At 45.2% G+C, this 20,965-nt stretch overlaps 2 protein-coding genes and 1 pseudogene across 2 annotated transcripts; 1 reads left to right on the forward strand and 2 right to left on the reverse strand.

Annotated features, from left to right (window-relative positions):
- Positions 1-10,435: 10,435 nt before the first annotated feature.
- LOC109754865 (uncharacterized) lies at positions 10,436-11,997 on the reverse strand. Its single transcript, XM_020313757.4, has 3 exons — positions 11,550-11,997; positions 10,927-11,343; positions 10,436-10,781 (listed from the first exon to the last, which is right to left on the reverse strand). The coding sequence occupies exons 1-3, from the start codon at positions 11,903-11,905 to the stop codon at positions 10,634-10,636; spliced, it is 921 nt and encodes a 306-aa protein (XP_020169346.1). The 5' UTR covers positions 11,906-11,997; the 3' UTR covers positions 10,436-10,633.
- Positions 11,998-15,401: 3,404 nt separating this feature from the next.
- Positions 15,402-20,260, reverse strand: LOC109754837 (G-type lectin S-receptor-like serine/threonine-protein kinase B120; annotated as a pseudogene).
- On the forward strand, positions 15,489-16,523 carry LOC109754765 (chlorophyll a-b binding protein 2, chloroplastic). Its single transcript, XM_020313669.3, has one exon. The coding sequence runs from the start codon at positions 15,489-15,491 to the stop codon at positions 16,284-16,286; it is 798 nt and encodes a 265-aa protein (XP_020169258.1). The 3' UTR covers positions 16,287-16,523.
- Positions 20,261-20,965: the final 705 nt, after the last annotated feature.

Consider the following 20,965-nt stretch of genomic DNA (forward strand, 5'->3'; position numbering starts at 1 on the left):
TTGAAGTGATGAGTGAAATAAGTCTTCTGAAACAAGTGAAATATGTTTTTTTTATGGGTGAAATCAGATTTTTCTGTACCAGTGATTTTTTTTAAATGAGTGAAATAAGTTTTTTTTTAATGAGAGAATTTTTTTTCTGAAGTTAAATCATTGCTTTGAAATGAGTGGAATGTGTTTTTGAAGTGGATGAAACCATATTTTGAAATGAGTAAAATTTGTGTTTTGAAATGATTAGTGAAATAAGTCTTCTGAAACAAGTGAAATATGTTTTTTGAAACGGGTGAAATTAGTATTTTCAAATGAGTAAAACTGGTGTTTTGAAACGATGAGTGAAATATGTTTTTCTATTTGACTAAAATCAGTTGTTTGAAATGAGTGAAAACATTTTTCTGAATTGTGTGAAATGAGTGAAATTGCTTCCTTGAAATAAGTGACTTTTTTAGTTGTGTGGACTAAGTATTTTGAATTAAGTGAAATGAATGATTTAGAAAATATTGAATTATGTTATTTGAAATAAGTGAAAACATTTTTCTGAATTGTGTGAAATGAGTGAAATTGCTTCCTTGAAATAAGTGACTTTTTTAGTTGTGTGAATAAGTATTTTGGAATTAAGTGAAATTAATTATTTAGAAAATATTGAACTATGTTATTTCAAATAAGTGAAAACATTTTTTCGAATTGTGTGAAATGAGTGAAATTGCTTCCTTGAAATGAGTGACTTTTTTAGTTGTGTGGAATAAGTATTTTGAATTAAGTGAAATTAATGATTTAGAAAATATTGAATTATGTTATTTGAAATAAGTGAAATATGTTGTTTGAAACAAGTGAAATCATTCTTTTTGAAAATGATTAAAAATATTTATTGTAATTGAGTGAAACAAGTCTTCTAAAATTAAGTGAAAGTGTTTCCAAATGAGTGAAATCATCGTTTTGAAATGAGTGAAATATGTTTGTTAGAAATGAGTGAAATATGTTTCATGAATTTTAGAACTGCTTAAAACATATTCAAATTTGATCTTGTTTCAAAGGTCTCGACATCAAAAATTCAAATATGTAAAAAGATTTAAAAATAAAATTTTATTTCGTAAGATACAAATGAATTAATCTCACAATAAAAATGAGTACTAGCTTTTCTATGGGTGGAGAGAGAATCATGTTTCCACGCAGTCAATTTCATGTTCTCTCTCAGACCTAAAGCTGATACATCTCAGAACCCATTCTATGAGTATCTGACTGGATGGCTGGTGTATTCTACGGTAGATGAAGGCACGGGATTCTACGGCATGAAGGCATGGGAGGTCCCGTGCACGGGATTCTATGAGACCAGGTCTTACGGGTTAGCAGGTGAGACCCGCCCTGATGGATGACACGTGGCATTCACAAATCACAAAGCATCTACCCCACCCCCCATTTGAATCATCAGAGGAAGAGAGATTAGATGCTTTGTGATTTACGAATGCCACGTGTCATCCATCAGGGCGGGTCTCACCTGCTAAATATGAGACCTGGTCTCATATAATTTTTTTCCCTGGAGGGAAAGAGTGCCGGGCGTGGCGAAAGGAATCCCGAAGGGTGCTCCTATTGATGACACGCAGCACCCTGACCCTGTGTCTTCTACGCCGCCGGGGTGCCCGGACCTGCTTTGGGACTTGGCGCACTTAAACGAGTTAAACTACTTCGCTTCCAAAGCGGTGGGCGCGCGTGTCAGGCCAGACTAGCATACCAAAAGGCAGGCGCCCGTTGAGGTACTCCACGCACTTCCGCCGCCACGTACTGTAAAATGTAAACAGCACACCGGCGCCTACGCACGGTGATCATGGCGCGGGCGGCAGACTGGTCAGCCCTCCCCACGGAGCTCGTCAGCCACGTCGCCGACCTCTTCCTCGCCACCAGCGACGTCGACTACTACACGAGCCTCCGGGCGGGCTGGACCCCCGCTTCCGCCCCCATCGCTGGGTCATGCTCGACGAGCTCGACCGCAACGCCGGCTCCCGCCTCTTCCTCAACGTGAAGACCGGGCGCTTCCTACGGAGGGACATCCCCGCGCTCTACTACTGCTTCTACGTCGCCGCCGCCGACGGCCTGCTCATGCTGCTCGCGAGCAACAGCGAGACCAGGCTCTGCATCCTCAACCCCATCACCAGCTCCGTAGTCCGGTTCCACGCGACCGTCGACGTGCAGCCCCGGGACATTGGCTTGGCCGTGGCCGGCTCCTCGCCGATGGTGCTCACCATCTTCTCCAGCCCAAGCCACGGCGCGTGTTTCGAGCCCACCGTCCCCGGTGTCAACCCGTCGTCCCCGCCGGTGTTCACGACCGCGCCAACCCTCGACAGCTTCACCTCCGTGGTGGTGTTCCAAGGCCGCGTGTACGCCGCGGACCGTGCTGGATCGGTCGCGGTTGTGGAGTACACTGGGCCTGACACGACGCCCGAGATCACCGTCCTCGTCGCCGGCGACCGGCTGGCGAATACTTACACGTTCCTCGTCGACAGCGCCGGGGACGAGCTGTTGCTGGTACGCGCATCGTCGACGACCGCCACCGGCCGCAGCATTTAGGTCTTCAGAGTGAACCTCGGGACGAACTCTCTGGAGCCGGCCAGGACCATCGGGAACCGCGCTCTCGTCCTCGGTGTCCAGTCCATCTCCGTCGACGTCGGAAATGTCCCCGACTTGGAAGGGAACTGCGTCTATTATGGCAACGGCTTGTTCCGGCAGACGGAGATGTGCGTGTACCGCATCAACGACGGCAGTGAGGAGGTACTGGCCGCGCACCCCTCGGACGAGGAGCGGCATCGTGGGCAGGGCCGTGTGTTCCCCTTGCCCCTGGCCCAAATTCTCGTGATCTCCGCGTGGCCTTTCCGTGATAGTGATTTAGAAGGTTGGTGAATGGATTCTCGAAAAAAAATTAGAAGGTTGGTGAATTTGTTTGAACGGGCTTTCGCATTTCCTTAGGAATCTTGATGAATTATGCTGATATTTGATTGATTTTACCTTTGTTTGTACTATACTCCTGTGGAATAGTACCAAAATAAACACAACGATTCTGCAACAAACTACAATGGTCGACCGGCCCAACCTTCCTCGCGCGACGGCACCGGGAAGCTGCAGCTGTGCTACGGGGAACGGCCGAAGCTTCCAGTGGTGAACACAACCCGTCAGGGTTGCTGCAACCGCGACGCCCCCACACTAGAATCGATACCCGCCGTTGCTGCAACTGGCTAAGACGGAGCAGCAACTGGCGGCATGTTGTGACTTGTGGGATGATTGGCTGGAACCGGCAACATGTTTGCTGCATAAAGGGCGGAACCATTAGGGGCACCAGTGCTATAACCGTCGAGCTGGCGAACTGCGTCAACGAGCCAATGAGCGGCACCACAGAGCTGCAAATGGGAGGCTGTGGGGGTGAGGTGCACTACAAGAAATATGTCAACTAGTGACCTTCTGTCAGTGACCCTGGAAGAATTGGTCATGGATCTATGACCATTTCAGACCAATTGGTCAAAAGCTGTTCGGGGGGCTCCAAACCCTAAACTATAACGACCATTTTGGTCAGAAAGGTCGTAATTTCCTTACACGAAATGGTCATAAAGCAGATAGCACTGGTCCGCTGCCTTATTTTTAGCTGATCACGACCAATATAGATGGTCATAACCTTGTAAATTGTGGTGGGTTGCTATGACTAGGCGCCACCTCATCAGTTTTGCCTATGTGTCATGTTCATGTGGCATTTTTTGCCCCAGGTTGTGAAGCAACCTATATTTCTGTCATTCCTAAAATTCCCAAAAATATCTCATAAATTCTTTTGGTCATATCTCCGTCAAATATGTAAAAAACCTTCCTTGCCTAGTTCAAAAATAATTCAATAATATTCATTTTCCTATTCTATTCAGAACAACACTTTGTGAAGGACCACTTTGGCATGTCCAAATAGTATCCATTTTCTACAGTGCTTTCCTATGCCCAAATAACCATCCTCCACCAAATGCCAGCTCAATCCATTCATTATTTTGAGCCCAGCTTCAACATTCGTATTTATGTCCAGTGTGGTACTTTGCAAAGCAAGTACCACCTAGGCTCCTCCTTTTGAGCTAAAAATTTGTGAAGACGGTCTTCTTAGTAACTGATCATCCTCAGCCAAAACTCACGCCCATTAGCCATGTACATTTCCCGTACCGCTAATCAAACACTTGGCTGCTAATTCATGTTTGAGCATCGATCGGTCTCCTCATGAGAATCTTATGTTGTAATTTTCTTCCTAGCACCTACCTGGGGAGTGCCCAACCCACTAGACATGCCTAGGCCGCCCAGAACACATGGAAACGCCGCGGTCATGCGGTGACCACGCGGCGGGCATGCGAGTTTACGCGCTCTAGAGTTGGGGCCCTCGGCCACCACCCAAACCTCGACGTATCGCCACCAAACCATGTATTTATGGTTAAATAGGTACTTATGTAACTAGAAATGATTTTTGGAAAAAATAAATAGCAAACTATGAGGCAGCCGCAGTTCAAATTTGACCCGCTTCCAACTGAATCGGCGTAAATTTGTCTTTTTCATGAGAGGTGGATCAAAACTTTTTACACCCAACCATTTTGTCAATTGTGCATTAAATATGTCCTAGTATTTTAGAAAATTGATTTGGTCCAATTTTGCAACAATTATTTGTGAGGTCCTTCACAAAAAAACCTCATTTTAGGCACTCGAAAAATGGAAAATGGTTTTCTCGTCCAAAGAAAATGAAAACTTCCTTAGGCAACATTGTTTGCCATTCCAATATGCACTCTTGTGCACAATATGAGATCATTTGAACTAACTATGCCATGAATGTGGCCATAAGATTGATCATTTGGCTTGAAAGCCATTGATCCACACGTGATAGCTCGTTTCTGAGAACACTTTTTTAAAATAATCGCCCTATTACAAGTTTGTTATTTTTCCTGGGAACTTGGCCACATATAATGACACAATGCGAAGGTTTCCCAATTATTTGAATTTTTTATGCCCGTTTCAAAATGCGGTCAAAACGGCGGGAATGGCCATTCGTAGCTAGTGGTTGAATCTTGGAAAACTTTTGATGTTTCTCTAATTAAATAGATACTTATGTACCTATAAATGATTTTTGGAAAAAATAAATAGCAAACTATGAGGCAGCCGCAGTTCAAATTTGACCCGCTTCCACCTGAATCGGCGGAAATTTGTCTTTTTCACCAGAGGTGGATCAAAACTTTTTACACGCAACCATTTGATCAATTGTGCATTAAATATGTCCTAGTGTTTTAGAAAATTGATTTGGTCCAATTTTGCAACAATTATTTGGGAGGTCCTTCACAAAAGACCTCCTTTTGGGCACTCAAAAAATGGAAAATGGTTTTTTCGTCCAAAGAAAATGAAAACTTCCTTAGGGAACATTGTTTGCCATTCCAATATGCGCCCTTGTGCACAATATGAGATCATTTGAACAAACTATGCCATGAATGTGGCCATAAGATTGATCATTTGGCTTGAAAGCCATTGATCTCCACACGTGATAGCTCGTTTCTCAGAACATTTTTTAAAAATAATTGCAGTATTACAAGTTTGTTATTTTTCCTGGTAACTTGGCCACATATAATGACACAATGCGAAGGTTTCCCAATTTTTTTGATTTTTTTTGAATTTTTTATGCCCGTTTCAAAATGCGGTCAAAATGGCGGGAATAACCGTTCCTTGCTAGTGGTTGAATCTTGGAATTTTTTGGTGTTTCTCTAATTAAATAGATACTTATGTACCTAGAAATGATTTTTGGAAAAAATAAAGAGCAAACTACGAGGTAGCTACAGTTCAAATTTGACCCGCTTCCTACTAAATCGGCGGAACTTCTTAAATATTGCATGCTGAAGTAAACTGAAATGTGCAGCGCAGTACATTACCAGAAGCAGACTGGCCATGGACTCAATCATTCTTTGTGATTACAGTTTGACTGTATCTCCAATGCACTCAATCATTCTTTGTGATTACAGTTTGACTGTATCTCCAGCATTGACAAATACCATTGCTTGTTCAAATTTATACTGGAGTTGCTTGTTCAAATTTATACTGGAGTTGCTTGTTCAACATTGATAAAATGTCATTGCTTGTTTAAGGACTCCACTAAACTGGATTGTAAAATATTCATTTTGCTCCTAGTGTCCATTTAGCAGTTTTTTTACTATGTTCCTACCAAGATGATTCAACCATTTGTTTGTTTTCCTGCAGCGAAGTGCGGCTGGACGACCGAGGCTGCTATTCTGCCTTGATCTGCACACAAAGAGTTCCTAGACCTGACTTGAAGCAAGGATACCTGCGGCTGCAAGCCAACAATATCTGAAGACGGGTGCTGCTTGTCTATGTTCTCAGCATAACTATAGGCTGCCATGTCTTTTCCACTTTCCTTTTCGCTTTCTGTAATGCTAACTTGACGGTCAGCCTATAGTTATGCGAAGAACATCGGCAAGAAGCACCTGTCTTCAGACATACACTGCCATGTCTTGTTCCATTAATCACCTAGTCCTCCTGTTAGTGACATTCATCTAGTATTTTATTTTGCAAATCATGCAATGGTTTGGAGTACTTGATCATGGCCTGATGGAACCTACATGTCGTGGTTTACACATTTACACATTCATGGTTTCCTCTGTTGTTTGTAATTGTTCTGGTTAACTATGCTAGTAGATATCGCGTGGGATCTGTAGCTGGTGTCTGTTGTGCATGTCCTCTTTGACGAGTTCATTCATTGAAAAATATTTCTTGATAAGTTGCTTTCTGTCCAAATGCATACTACTATTTCTGATGCTTTCTATACTTTAGCTGGTGTCTGTTGTGACATCTTTCTATACTTTAGAACTACCACTTATCATGTTGCTTATTTCTGATGCTTTCTAAGTTGGTATTATATTTCAGCAGTACTTGATTCCCTTTTCAAATTGTTGTTGCCATGTGGTTGTCCTTCCCGTTAGTTCATGTGAAATTTGGATTTTAAGATTATGGCTTAATATGTTGTCTCATGCTGTTGATTTCACTTGTGCAGAATCTATTGACTAATCTTGACAAGTTTTGCTCTGCTGACCGCCCATGCTGCTGCTCTTTGTGGTAAGAGTCCTTGATTGCTGAAGTGCATGTCTCGACTTGACTGTGCTTACGATTATGGGTTTACTCAAGTTATACCAAGGGCAGTAAACCATACAATGTTCCTTTGTTTGTACTTGCTAGTATTAAATTTATGCTCCTTGGAAAGTGCTGGTATTAGATATACCAAGTACCAACCAGACAAGGCTAAAGTATAGCCGATCAGGCTTGCACTGCCCCTGAGTGATGCAAACCTATAGTGGTTCTTCTATACTCCCTCCGTTCGGAATTACTTGTCTCGGAAATGGATGTATCTAGAACTAAAATACGTCTAGATACATTCATTTCTGCGACAAATAATTCTGAACGGAGGGAGTAGTTCCTTAATCTACTGACTGATTTCTAGTAAAGCTAATATACACATTTGTTGGCTCTGTTAATGGCTATTTTATCAGAATGGTGGGTGTGTACTTTTGTAATTTGGTGGTTGTTCTAACATTTGTTATCAACTCATGTCATATACTAATGTCATCACTTTAATTCCTGGGTTTCACATTAGAAGATAATCATGGTTTTGCTGTATCACCATATTTACCAGGTCCACGACGGCGTCTGGTCCGTCGAGTCCTTCTGCAGCCGCTGCCGCTCCTCCTTCCACAGCTTGGGTGGGACTCGTCGGATCGGCCTCCTCATTTCCCATTTCAGGTAGTACATCCTTCTTGCTCGAATCTACTATTTGATCTGCCTGCACATCTCTCGCTCCGGCGCAGAATTGATGGGTTCTTCCTGGATTCTTGTGTAATGAGCTCTTCTTTTTGTAGTACTTCTGTAATGGTATTCAGAAATAAAATTCATATGTTTCTATATATGTTCTTTTAGATAAGTATGTCAATACATAACTAGTATTGTAAATGGTGTGACGCGGTTCTAAATATAAATGCAAATAGCTTGTGAATGTCAATCTCATGTATCAGGGTCCTGTTCCTGTAAACCTTATGTAAAGCTAAAATTCTTGCTGTGTGCAGGGCGGCTAGTGATGCAGCAAACCAAGCAGTAGCAGGCTCACCAAGCAGCAGCAGGGGGAGGGTGTCTCTCGAACGTCGCCGCTGCCACTCATTGCTACTGTCACTGATTAATGATGGATGATCGCTGTTAGTTTAGCTTGGCCGCTGTTAGTTTAGCTCCTTTGTAGTCCCTCCCTCTCTTGCAAGCGTGTAGAAATAGAAATGGTAGCTGTAGTCCCATGTAGCTGTAGTTCCTGTACTCGGTCTGCCATTTGTTGCTTCATTTCTATGTTAATTCAGTCTCTGTTGAATGTATCTACTGTCTACTGTTGTGGCTGTTGAAAGAATCCTTTGTGTTGAAAGAAATGAAATGGTTTGGATACATACGTACATGCTAAGATGTAAGCTGGAATAGCCATCTGCCCTTTTGATGTCAAGCTTCTAAATGCATGTTGTGGAGGCCCAAAATGGACTGGATTGTAAAAGGGCCGAGGCCCAAAAAAGAAATGAATTATAGAAGGCTACGTCCTAGAAAATAAAATGGGCCAGGCCCATGAAACCAACAAAAAATTGATGAAAAAAAACACAAATAGGCTGCATTAATGGGCTCGGCCCATGTAAAACACCGAATCGGACCGGGCTGAATCTTGTTAGTGACCTTTTCAATTGGTCGCAATTTTGCCACGCCAGATTGACACGTCGGATCCGACGTGGCCTGGGCAGACAGCCAGTGACCAAAACAAAAGGTCATGGGTTCAACGACCTTTTGTTTTGGTTGTAAACGTCTACGACCTTCTCACAGAGAAAGTTGCTAATTTCAGTTTACGACTGCCAGCTTTTGACCTTCTGTTTTTGGTCACAAAAAGGTCGCAAATGAAAAACTATGACCTTTTAGTGGCCAATAGTGAGGGTCACAAGTTGACATATTTCTTGTAGTGGTGGGGGGTGACGAGGCGCTACAGGAATATGCTACTGGAGCAAGAAGAAGAGGCCACGTGCGGAGCGTAGCAGCTGAATCGTGTGTATCATGGGGTGCACGGCGACCGTCCGAAATTTAGGTTGTCGTCTGGCACGTAGTGTTCACCTATTACTCCTAAAGTTCAAACTAAGATATGTGAACACACTCTATGAAGGATGACCGGGGGGGTGATTGATGGGGGTAGCCTAGGGTTGGGATGACTGATGGGGGTAACCGAAGCCGAGGGTTGATTCTAACTAGCATGTGCCCGACATGTGCCATCTTTTTTGCACACCATTAACGACCATTTTCCTTATTACCTCATTTATCTCTTCGGGCACTGTATCCTCTCCCTCTTCCAATTTCCGCAAATAATGATCCGAATATCTAATAACCTAAAAGTTTTCTAAGATCCGTTGGAAGTCAACCTTAAGTTTCCTTGAACGTTGACAAAGATTTGTTGGAACTACTTATATGTTAGTTGAAAGTTCGAAAACATTGGTTGAAAGCTTTATTATTACTAGCATGTTGATCAAATTAACCGAAATCATATAATTACGTGAAAAATTCTTTCTTGAAGAGGGAAAGCGGGGGGTGGTTGCTCGCTCCGACACCGCCTTTTTGGGTTGTTGGAACGTAATCACTTGTCTTCTCCAACCATCTCTTAATTTTTTTTGCGAATGCCAACCATCTCTTATCTCATCGAGAGGAGGTTCGAAACTCTCATGCTTTCAACGTAAATTAAGACAAACTCGTGTATGAAACACAAGAAAGAAAGAGTAAAACATTTGTACGGAGCTATGCTCCTTGATGTCGGCGGCTTGGGATCTTTAAATAGAGAGAATTCCTTATTTAACATTGGCTTAATTCTTTTGCCATATTTGACACCGGAAAACTTTTTCTTCCTTATCTAACAACAATGCTAAAATTTGTTCCCGTTGTGACACTTCCATCTATTTTGAGTACTAACAGTTTTAAATGACACATGAAAAGATGATTTTACCCCTGATACAACTTGTGACCAAAATCATTCACATGAGAAGCAATAACTTTTTCCAGTTGTTAATTGCAAAATTGGGCAGAACCTCCCCTGTAAACATGCAGAAAATTCATATCTCCACACACAATTATTTCAAAATTTAATTCAAAAATTGGGCAGAACCTCCCCTATAATTTGATGCCCTATCCTCTCGACACAATTCAGATATACATAATTCAACACACAATTTTCAAATTTGCCAATGGCATGAAACACAAACATCCAGACTCACATCCAAGTACACATATATGACTTACAACAAATCCATGTTCACATATATGAGTTCAAGTCCGCACATACATCATATTAGCAGCCCAAAAGTGTTTCAAATCATATCTAGGTTCACATACATAGTCCAAGTCCATAATATATGCATGACATGAGTAGCACAAAAGTGACTTTAGGTTCACATACACAAGTCCAAGTCCACACAACATGACACGAGCAGTAACAAAAGTGACTTTAGGTTCACATACACGAGTCCAAGTCCACACAACATGACATGAGCAGCAACAAAAGTGACTTTAAGTGACATAAATTAGATAAAGTTCACGAACCGAGCCTTCTTTTGCTTCTTGTGCTCATTGCAGGGCTGGCTAGGTAAGACTTTTTGCTTCTAGTGCCCATTGCAGGGCTGTCAAAAGGCACCTTAGGACCATTTTGATCCTTTTTAGTAAGCTCCATCTTCCTTGTAGCCCTTAAAATAACAATATGGTTGTCAAATTGCAGTGCATGTATGCCAGCAGTACATATGGATAATATTTGATGCATGTATGGCAGCAAACAACAACATTAACTATGCATAATATGTGATATTAAAATTCAGAATCAGGAAAGTTCACCTTTTTCCCCCTTTCGCATTTCTCTTGTTTGTAGTATCATCCTCATGTTCTATATTGTTGTCAGGTTCGCTATCACTATGCCACTCGGTGATAGGCTCATATGGTTCAGAGGGATCAGAATATGCAATGATCATATGCAGCACCTTTGTCTCCGAGTGTTTTTCAAACATAAGCATCAAATCTTGGTCAGATTTTACTTCTGGACAGGTTTTAAGATCACCATCATAATACTGCACATGTGCAACTTCCATATAACGCGGCGGGTACTGCTTTACAATTGATTCAACCAAATCCTTATAATTTGTGAAGTCACAATTGACGACCTTCTCAAAATAAAAACATCGTATGTCCTTCCGAGCTTTTTTTGGATTGCCAAACAATTTAATTATAAGCAAATAACTTGAATTTGGATCCATCCTGTGAATTAAGAAGACAATTTTGCATCAAACCTATGCATGAGTATTGCAAGCTTTAGCCTCAATTACACAGCTACACAAACTAGCACAAACCTATCCATGATAATTGCTACTGGATGAAATGTATTGCTACTAACATTGCATTCAAATGAGGAAAATACAAACAGAGCAATTACATTCACTTGAACTCCTATGAATGACACTTACCTATCTGGACACGGCCATGTAGCCGAGGACAAACGAGTCGTGCCCTGATCTGAAGCACTTGCCGAGACCGGCCTAACAGTGCCCTGGCCGGAGTCTTTAGCCACGCCGGCGGTAGAGTCCCCAGCCACTGCTGCGCCTTGACCCATGCCCGCTACAGTCGAGCCACCGCCAACTGCGGAAGCTATCCCGTCGGCACCCTTAGCCGCACCCTCAACCGACACCTCCTCAGACGCAGCCCCGCCATCGCCATTGGCCACCAGTGCTGGATCCACAGCGGCGCCAAGGCCTGACCCGTCCGCTGCGCCCTGGTTGTCTTCCCTGGCGTTGTCTCCATCCGCAGAAACGCCCCCATCCATAGCCCTAAGCCGCCGCTGCCGCTAGGGTTCGCCGCCGCCGCGCTAGGTTGGACAGAAAGGGGAAAGGAGCACAAGTCACGGGGTCAGGACTCGGGAGAGATATTGAGGCCGGTTTGGGCTTTGTTTTTCTTTGTTCTCCTGCTTATTATGGACAGGGGCAATTTTGTCCAACTAGAAAAAACTGACATCGGTCAATGCAGACTTTAATGGTTTCTCCTAATAGAACCGACGGATGTGTTAGCAAGGGAAAAGATAAGGAAGAAATTTTTATGCATTGTTAAAATAGGGAACCAACATTTAAAACGGTGTTATATAAGGAATTTTCTCGTCTTTCAACCACAGCGTTCCGAATAGCGGCAACAAAATGACGATCAGGATGCGGTGTCGAGGAGAACGAAGTAAAAAATACTATGGCCCCATCGGAAACAGTATGATTCGTGGGAGGAAGAACCGATGTAGAACCTTCCCACACGGTTCGGAGAGCATTGAAGACGAATGAGAGGTTCACCTCCACATCATTGGAAGGAAGTCAAATCCTTGCTAATACTAAGCTGTAGTAGCAAAAAAGATTAACTAGAACTCACATGTTCGTGTCATGTTAAACAGAGAAAGAATCATAATTACAATACATCTATAAGTGAAGAACTATGTGCTCCAAAGCATTTGAAAGGGAAAAAGTAATCTTAGCTTGTCTCACTTGACATGCATACACATTGGGGGCAATACTTAGTCACCACGGATGCAATTAGCTTATATAGCTCAACAAACCAATTGAATACATAAGTCATAGGTGCGAAGAGCTTTGGCGTATCATGCCATCAGGTCACATGCGACCAGCTCATAGTGTGATAGGTTCTGGAATGTGTGAACAATGTACATTCGAAGACTCAATCCATTAGTGCATACATGTGTGATAACTCCTGGTCAGGTAGCTTCTTATATATACAAAATCTAGGCAATGGTGAAGAATAACTTATTCTACACTCCTGCCATATACAAAATCTAGTAAACGGTGTACAAAATGTAGTAATTTTTAAAATAATTGTTTACTATCCAAGTTTGTAATTTACTACACATTTTCAAAGTACTATGTTTTGTATACTGTGTTGCTATATTTTGTATCTTGCATTATTATGAGAGATTTGGTAGGATCGGACATGATAATTGTGTTAGGTATGAATAATTTTGAATCGATGTATCTAATGTTATACAGGGCCGTACCCATGAAATTTGGACCCTGGTGCGAAATCTCAAGTTAGGCCCTAGCTATATATAAGAATAAAAGCAATGGAAATTAAGGAGCTACATTGATTCTTATTGGTTTTAATTTTCGCTCAGATTTATGCCTTGCAATAATGGAAACAAGTCATGATACTCTTAACTGCCAACCTACCTTTGTGTTAAAGGTGCTACATTTCTAGTCTTAGTTGCTAATTCTTCAAATATATATGTTCATTGGTGTCTTTTCTGAAATGTCATATATCATTTCCAGTTACTATCTGTGGCCAATTCACAACTCTATATGAGAATATCCATATTTCCAGCATTTTAATTTCTTGCATACTTCTAATGATTATACAAATCAGTTTCTACGCACCCACTCATTGGATTTCGTTAGATTTTTTAAAGGTTTACACCTTTACAACATGGATGATGAAGTTTATTTTACATGGAAAATGGAGCAACTTTGTGCTTATTTGTTTGCTTATATGCTCTGCATTGTCCTCTATGTTAAGAATAAATAGAAGACAAAGTAGTATGTGCTTTTCTAAACATCTATACTGCCGAAGCACCTTTTCTGTGAGATTTAATATAGCTATTCATTATGTAGGTGTATTTGTACTACTTTTTGATGAGGGGTATAACAAGAGAGCTCCAGTGTTGAAACTTTCTAAAGAGACAAAAGTGAACGTTTACACGAAAACTCTGCTTTTCTACCATATTTTGTACGCATAACTTAAAGCCTTAATATGTACTTTTCTTCTTAAAACATGACTCTCTGCGAAATCAGTTTTGTTGTCTTCTTTATTTGTTTCATGTGATGCGAGATAATATTTTGTTGCAGTGTTGATCATATTTTACCTTTTCCTTTTTGTTTGGAGAAAGATGTTTCCCTTTCTTACAAATATACTATTTCTTAAATAGAACAATAGTCACCATACAAGGTTCTTCCACCAAAAAATGTTTTTTCTGTGTGCAACTAAGATTGATTTCCTGCTGATTGGTTGTACAATCTTATTCAGCAGAACCCGCATGAGAGACAAGAAACACAAGGTCCATTATGAGGTGAGGGTTCTGTTGCCCCATTTTTCAGTTTCATGACCCGGTTTCTTCATGTTTTGAAGATGATTGGCTGTAGCTCGGTTTTTTCTTCTTCCCATAGTTCACTGACGGGGTTGTAGTCTATAGTAGGACTGAAGTAGTACCACATGAGTTTTTAGGTTCATAGCAGTTTGACTGATCTTAATGTGAGGTGCTATTTTAGTTATGAATATTCGATATGCATGAATGGCACTTTCTGGTTTGGCAGTGAATAATTTATTCTGTCTCGTAATAAGAGGTGTATGAATGTGATTTAAAAGAGCCATGGCAAAGGTTTTCTTGGACCTGCTATTTTTTGTTGCTATCAATAGAGTTGCGGCGTAAACAACTATGGCAACATGATTAGTGCGCACAATAGCGCCTCAGAGGAGCACCCCCTCATCATGTCCAATAGCTATATTCACATGTAGTCAAATCACTTTTGCTGTGTATAAGTGCCATCAAGGATCAATCTAGACCCACGGATGTGCGTAAGCTATGATGGTGAAAGTGAAACTTCAGACTTGTCCACAATACCAACATGTCATATTTAATCATCTTTCGGTTATTCCAGTGTATCCTACTACTCTGGAGCACTAGATACCACCAGTAGCAATTGGCCACATTACCCAGCCCAGATATGTTAATTTTACCATGTATTTGTGTGAACAAGAGATATGTAAGATGCAAGAAATCAGTTTATTGCGGTTACGATTGTGCACCTCGTGACACGAGGTGATGTCGGCCACGTCGCCGGCAGAAGCAGCCAACGGCAAATATCGATCTCCCGGCGGGGTCCTCCGGCCAGCAGCAGGGCATCAGCAGCCTCAGAACGCACCGCGCGCAACGGCCAAAATCACCACTCTCCGTCCCCGCTCGCCCGGCGCGGCGAGAAGGAGATCGCCTGGCCAGCGCGCGGCCACATCGGCGAGCCGCCCCACACGCGGCCATGTGGGCTGCGGCCACGACCCACCCCGTCGCCCTCGCGGCTCATCTCCACCGCGCGAAATCCACCGGAATCCTGCAAAAATCCCGAGCTTCGCCACTCCCGTGGCCAGCGCGCGGCCACCTCAGCCACCCCATCCGCCCGCCTCGCGCCCCGCGCGCCAATGGCGACTCGGCATAAGATTCCCCGGGATAAGGACCCGATCGCGCCCTCCTCCTACTTAAACGCCGCGCGCTCCGGCTTCACTCCACAGCTCCAACGACCACCAGCGCCTCCTACAGTCCTACTGTCAGCCTCAGCTCGCCCGAAGCAAAGCTAGCGAGTACGCAGCGCGCGATGGCGGCCGCGACCATGGCGCTCTCCTCCCCGGCGATGGCGGGCACACCTGTGAAGGCCTCCAGGGCGGCGCCCTTCGGGGAGGGCCGCATCACCATGCGCAAGACGGCGGGCAAGCCCAAGGTGGCGGCGTCCAGCAGCCCGTGGTACGGCTCCGACCGCGTGCTCTACCTCGGCCCGCTCTCCGGCGACCCGCCGAGCTACCTCACCGGCGAGTTCCCCGGCGACTACGGCTGGGACACCGCGGGCCTGTCGGCCGACCCCGAGACCTTCGCCAAGAACCGGGAGCTGGAGGTGATCCACTGCCGTTGGGCCATGCTCGGCGCGCTCGGCTGCGTCTTCCCGGAGCTGCTCGCCCGCAACGGCGTCAAGTTCGGCGAGGCCGTGTGGTTCAAGGCCGGCTCCCAGATCTTCAGCGAGGGCGGCCTCGACTACCTCGGCAACCCCAGCCTGGTGCATGCGCAGAGCATCCTTGCCATCTGGGCCTGCCAGGTGGTGCTGATGGGCGCCGTGGAGGGCTACCGCGTGGCCGGCGGCCCGCTGGGCGAGATCGTGGACCCGCTCTACCCCGGCGGCAGCTTCGACCCCCTGGGCCTCGCCGAGGACCCCGAGGCCTTCGCGGAGCTCAAGGTGAAGGAGATCAAGAACGGCCGCCTCGCCATGTTCTCCATGTTCGGCTTCTTCGTCCAGGCCATCGTCACCGGCAAGGGCCCCCTCGAGAACCTCGCCGACCACCTCGCCGACCCCGTCAACAACAACGCCTGGGCCTTCGCCACCAACTTCGTCCCCGGCAAGTGAGCGCAGTCAGCTCAACCTCTAGGCCGACAACTTCATGGCTGATGGATGCTGCTGCATGTGTGTCGTCGTCGATCTCTGCTTCTTCCCGTTCTGAGATTGAGTAGTCCGGACTGATAGATGTTGCATGTGAGGGCGATTCGAGATGAGGAGTTGGTGTGTGTACACTACAAGATGGTGTTTGTGTAATATCTGGCTATTTTCTCAGATTAATCAAGGCATCTCTGTTCTTCTGCTTAACTCCTTGGTTTCTCTGAACCTCTGAATGTCAAATGCAGAAGTTCTATGAATGTTTCTCTGAAAGTCCAAGCAGCTAAAGCATTCAAATTCATCAAGACATTCATTCCATCCATTTCAAGTTTTCAACACTGATCAACTCAACAATCCTGTAAATACAATTCCATTTGTATATGTAACAAATACTCTACAAATCTGGGGTTTCCTACAGTAAAAAAACGTAAAATGAAACGCTAGGACTAGTGCAACTTCCTTCTGATGAAGAAGAAAGTTGCAGTTACTACTGTGCTACCGGCCTTGCAGAACGGTCATGGCAATGGTGTTCCTGCTGTTCTCGAGATCGGTTCTCTGGATCTTCTCTTCCATCATTCCGACGTACCCTGGCTGGTTCGGCGCCGGGAGAGACGCCGATGCCACCACCGACGCGCTTCCGTTCTCCAAGATGGACACAACGGACGACATGAGGGGCCTCCTGCTCGGGTCGTCCTCCACGCACAGGAGGCCGACGTGGATGCAGAGCAATGCCTCATCCTGCGAACAGCTCTCTGCCATGGATGGATCCACCAGCTTGACTGCCTTCCCTTCCCTCCACAGGTGCCATGCCTACATGAAACAACCAAACCAACCATCAGGAATTGTTTTTTTCTTGCTATTATGAATACAGATACGATCACAACATGGAGTACTCCCTCTGTAAAAAAATAGAAGAGTGTTTAGATACTTAGAAACTTCAACGGTTTGGTTTGGCAGTACCAGTGAAAATGCAGGTGCTTACATAGACTATCAAGCTAGGGAACTCCATGATGCCCTTGGTTGCGCTTATCCTAACGCCGCTCACGATCTCCAGCAGCAGCACGCCGAAGCTGTACACGTCGGACTTAACTGAGAAGACACCCTCCGTCGAGTACTCGGGGGCAATGTAGCCGCTTGTCAACACATAATTTTTTTAGTTAGAAGAGGTGTCACATGTTTTTTTGTCAAATGCTACTACCAACCTAAGTAAAAAAAAACTCTTTCCCGCCCTGTAAATGTATTCAAGTGTTCAAGATACTCACTATGTTCCAACGACGCGCTTGCTGTTGGCTTTGACCTGGTTGTCGCCGAAGATCTTGGCCATGCCGAAGTCGGCGATCTTGGGCCGCATCTCGGCGTCTAAAAGGACGTTGCTGGCCTTGAGGTCCCTGTGTATCACCGTCAGCCTCGAGTCCTGGTGGAGGTAGAGCAGCCCCCTCGCTACCAACCTTGATGATCCCCAGCCTCGTCGGCCAGTCCAGCACAGATTTCCTCCCTGCCCTGAATCCTTGCTCAGTCTCTTCACAGCAACCACATGACCGCCTTCCAACGTCCCCTTCCCAATGGTAAAAAGAAAAAAACTGGAGTGACCGAGATCATGAATTGCTTTAGTTTGGCGACTGAATATTGTGCAGGAGATTTCAGGCATATCCAAAGTTTTAAATAACCGGATATAGTCATTGATGTACTTTGCCGATCGTGGATCCGATCGATTTTTTTCTCTCGCATACATATAGCTCTGGTCTTATATGACTTTGCTATTTGCTGGTGTGTCCTCGTGTGTGTGTCTGTTGGTGTTGGTTACGTGCATCTTAGTTATGCAAAGGTTATGTATGCTCTTTGGGTTTGTATCCTCTTGATGCAGCCAATAAAATCCACCCTTTGTCGAACGCTCCATGAAGGTTGGTTTCAAAAAGAAAATCGAAAATGATATTATTTTTAATTTTGAAGAAAAACTGACAAAAAATAGACATGTACATAGATATTTATATACTACGTTCATGTAAATTTTCATAGTGAAACAGATTTTGGTCTAGGCTATACAAAACAATCATGAATTTTTACGATGATTAGTAAATGTGTTAGATATACATGATTTTGTCTTTTTTGTGTAGCTGACATTAAAACATATTTGATCGTGAAAATTTATAGAAATGTCTGATACAGTTCTATGTACATGTGTTTTTTTTAAGATTTTTCTGAAACCTGAATAATGTATTTATATTATGTTTATAAATTCAGGCTCCATGGAGCCGGAGATCTGAAAGGCATTTCCGACTATAGCCCCGCTATTCCGTTGCTATAGTTAATTTGGAAGACTGACGATATTTAAAATATCCCGCTATTTAAAACTACGTGTATACCTTATAGACATTGCCAAAGCCTCCACGGCCAATCATGAATGTCTTGGAGAAGTTGCCTGTGGCAGTGATGATGTTGGCAAACTGTATGCACGGGAACTCATGGTCTCCGGTGTGATCTACTTCTCTGATTTTCGCTCGATGTGTTCGTGGTCCCGGTCCCAGGCACCAACTTATTTTGGCTCTCGGTGAAATTTCTTCTCTTGTCTGTGAAATTGATAATAATGATCGAGTATGACCAAAAGTGATGTTATGATCCTGAGCCCACATGCCCCCTAGTGAACAATAAGAACCGGAAAAATAGTAGAAGAAATTAGAAAAAAAAAATCCATACTCCAAAATGCTTTGAAAATAGTCTTTTTCAATCATCTATTTTGTTTTTGTTTTTTGCCTGGACCTCCACGAATATCATTCCATCACAAATATTGGCATCCAGATGAAACACTCAACAATGTTTATCGCACAAAACAAATTCTGAATATTTTGAATCTTTTTCAAAAAAAATTGGATTTTGCTGTTCACCCACCCAGGAGCATATGAGCTTGAGATCAGAAACTCCATGTCCGAGCATGGATGCTTAGAGAAGGGAAGACCATATGACTATACCTCTGAATCTACGAAACCATACGAAGAAAATGCATGAGAGCAGCAGGGCAGCTGCCAACACCGGCACTGCTATCTTCACTGCATTTCTACCTGCACGTTCAAATACAGGGCAAAAATTTGATGAAAAAACACATTTTGTGGTCTGAATTCGGTAAAGATTCAACAGAATTTTGAGAAAGTTCGGTGGAAAAAATGCATATGTGTCCGCTGTACCTGTGGAAGCAGCAGCAACCGGCACGCGGAGGTAGAGCGTCTCGCCGGGCGCGCCGATCATCTGTGCGTCCACGAGCTCCCCTGCCCACACCAGGCACCGGCCCAGTTCACCCGCGTATGCGTAGGCCACACACGAGCAGCTGGCTGCGCACCTCGCCGCGCACTCCTCCGCGCTCCGGTTGCCTGCGTCGAGCATGAACTTGTCCGGCACCGTCATGCTCGGCATCGACACAAAACCCTCCCGCTCCTGCTTCCGCCGGCACCCCTGCTCGAACCTGCCGGCGCTCCACTCCGCCGCACTCGCCGGCCGAACCCATCGAGGCACCTGCACGCCGCCGGCGCCGCCGTGACGTCGCAGTACCCGTACGCGCTGCAGTGCCCATAGCTGCTGCACCCGCTCGACGGCCACGACTGGAGCGTGTCCCAGGCAGACGTGGTGCCGTTCCAGCTGAGAAGCTGGAGGCTGCCGGAGCTGGTCAGCACGTACCGCGTGGGCGTGAAGGTGATGGCGATCTCCTCCTCGGTGGCCACGACCGCCGTGTTGACCGTGCCGGCGCTGATGTAGCTGCTGGAGACGGCGTGCCCCGTCCAGACGGGATTGCACCAGTAGGGGCGCGTGCCGTTCCACATGAGCAGCTGCAGCGACGTGCTGGGGTCCAGGCCGTAGGAGAAGCGCCCCGGCGCCGGGTCGCGTGGAGACCTCCAGGGGACGAGCCAGCCAGCCTTGCCCGTGTGGCTCAGCCGCACCTCCATCCTCGGCAGGAACGTGTCCGTCGGGTGGTCGAAGCTCTGCCACACCACCGTGCCGTCCGGCAGCTGGATGAGCAGGTTGCCGTCGCGGCCTGCGAGGACGATCTGCCCGCGCCGGGCGTGGTCCAGAGCACGCGGCCGTCGGCGTCGGACAGGACGAGGCTGAGTCGTTGGCCAGCGTGAGAGTCGGGGTGCTGAACGTGACAGGTCCATGGATGAAATTCAAGGTGCGTCGAGCGACGAGTTTGAATCGGTCAATCGGTCGAGAGCGCTTGCGTCTACATGGGCCGGCCCACCAGCAATGACGGGTGTGCGCCCGGTACATTTGCTGGCGCTCAAGGCTGAACGCGCCGTATATGAGCCCCCGGTGCTTCCCTCGCCGGCCGACTTGTGGGTCCGTGGTGGCAGGTGTGCTAACACTACCTCTGGAGTCTGGACCGATCTCTCTCAAAGTGACTTTCACCGATCCCAGAAACAGACCAGACTGAAACCATCACGTTTGAGGTCGTGCGCTGCCTGTTGTGTCAAACCCAGTCTACAGGACGCTGCCATTGCTTGCGCTAGGCTTTATCTCTACTCCTATAAAAATGGGAGTTGGTGATGATGGTGTGTCTGCCTTGGTGCAATCTATACCGTTCGATCTGGAATCTGAGGCTGGGATTGAGACTTTGTGCCATCATTTGAACAAGAGCACGGATAGCATGGAGGTTTCTCTCGCCAAGC

The sequence above is a fragment of the Aegilops tauschii genome, chromosome 5 (genome assembly GCF_002575655.3).
Source record: "Aegilops tauschii subsp. strangulata cultivar AL8/78 chromosome 5, Aet v6.0, whole genome shotgun sequence".
Taxonomy (NCBI): domain Eukaryota; kingdom Viridiplantae; phylum Streptophyta; class Magnoliopsida; order Poales; family Poaceae; genus Aegilops; species Aegilops tauschii.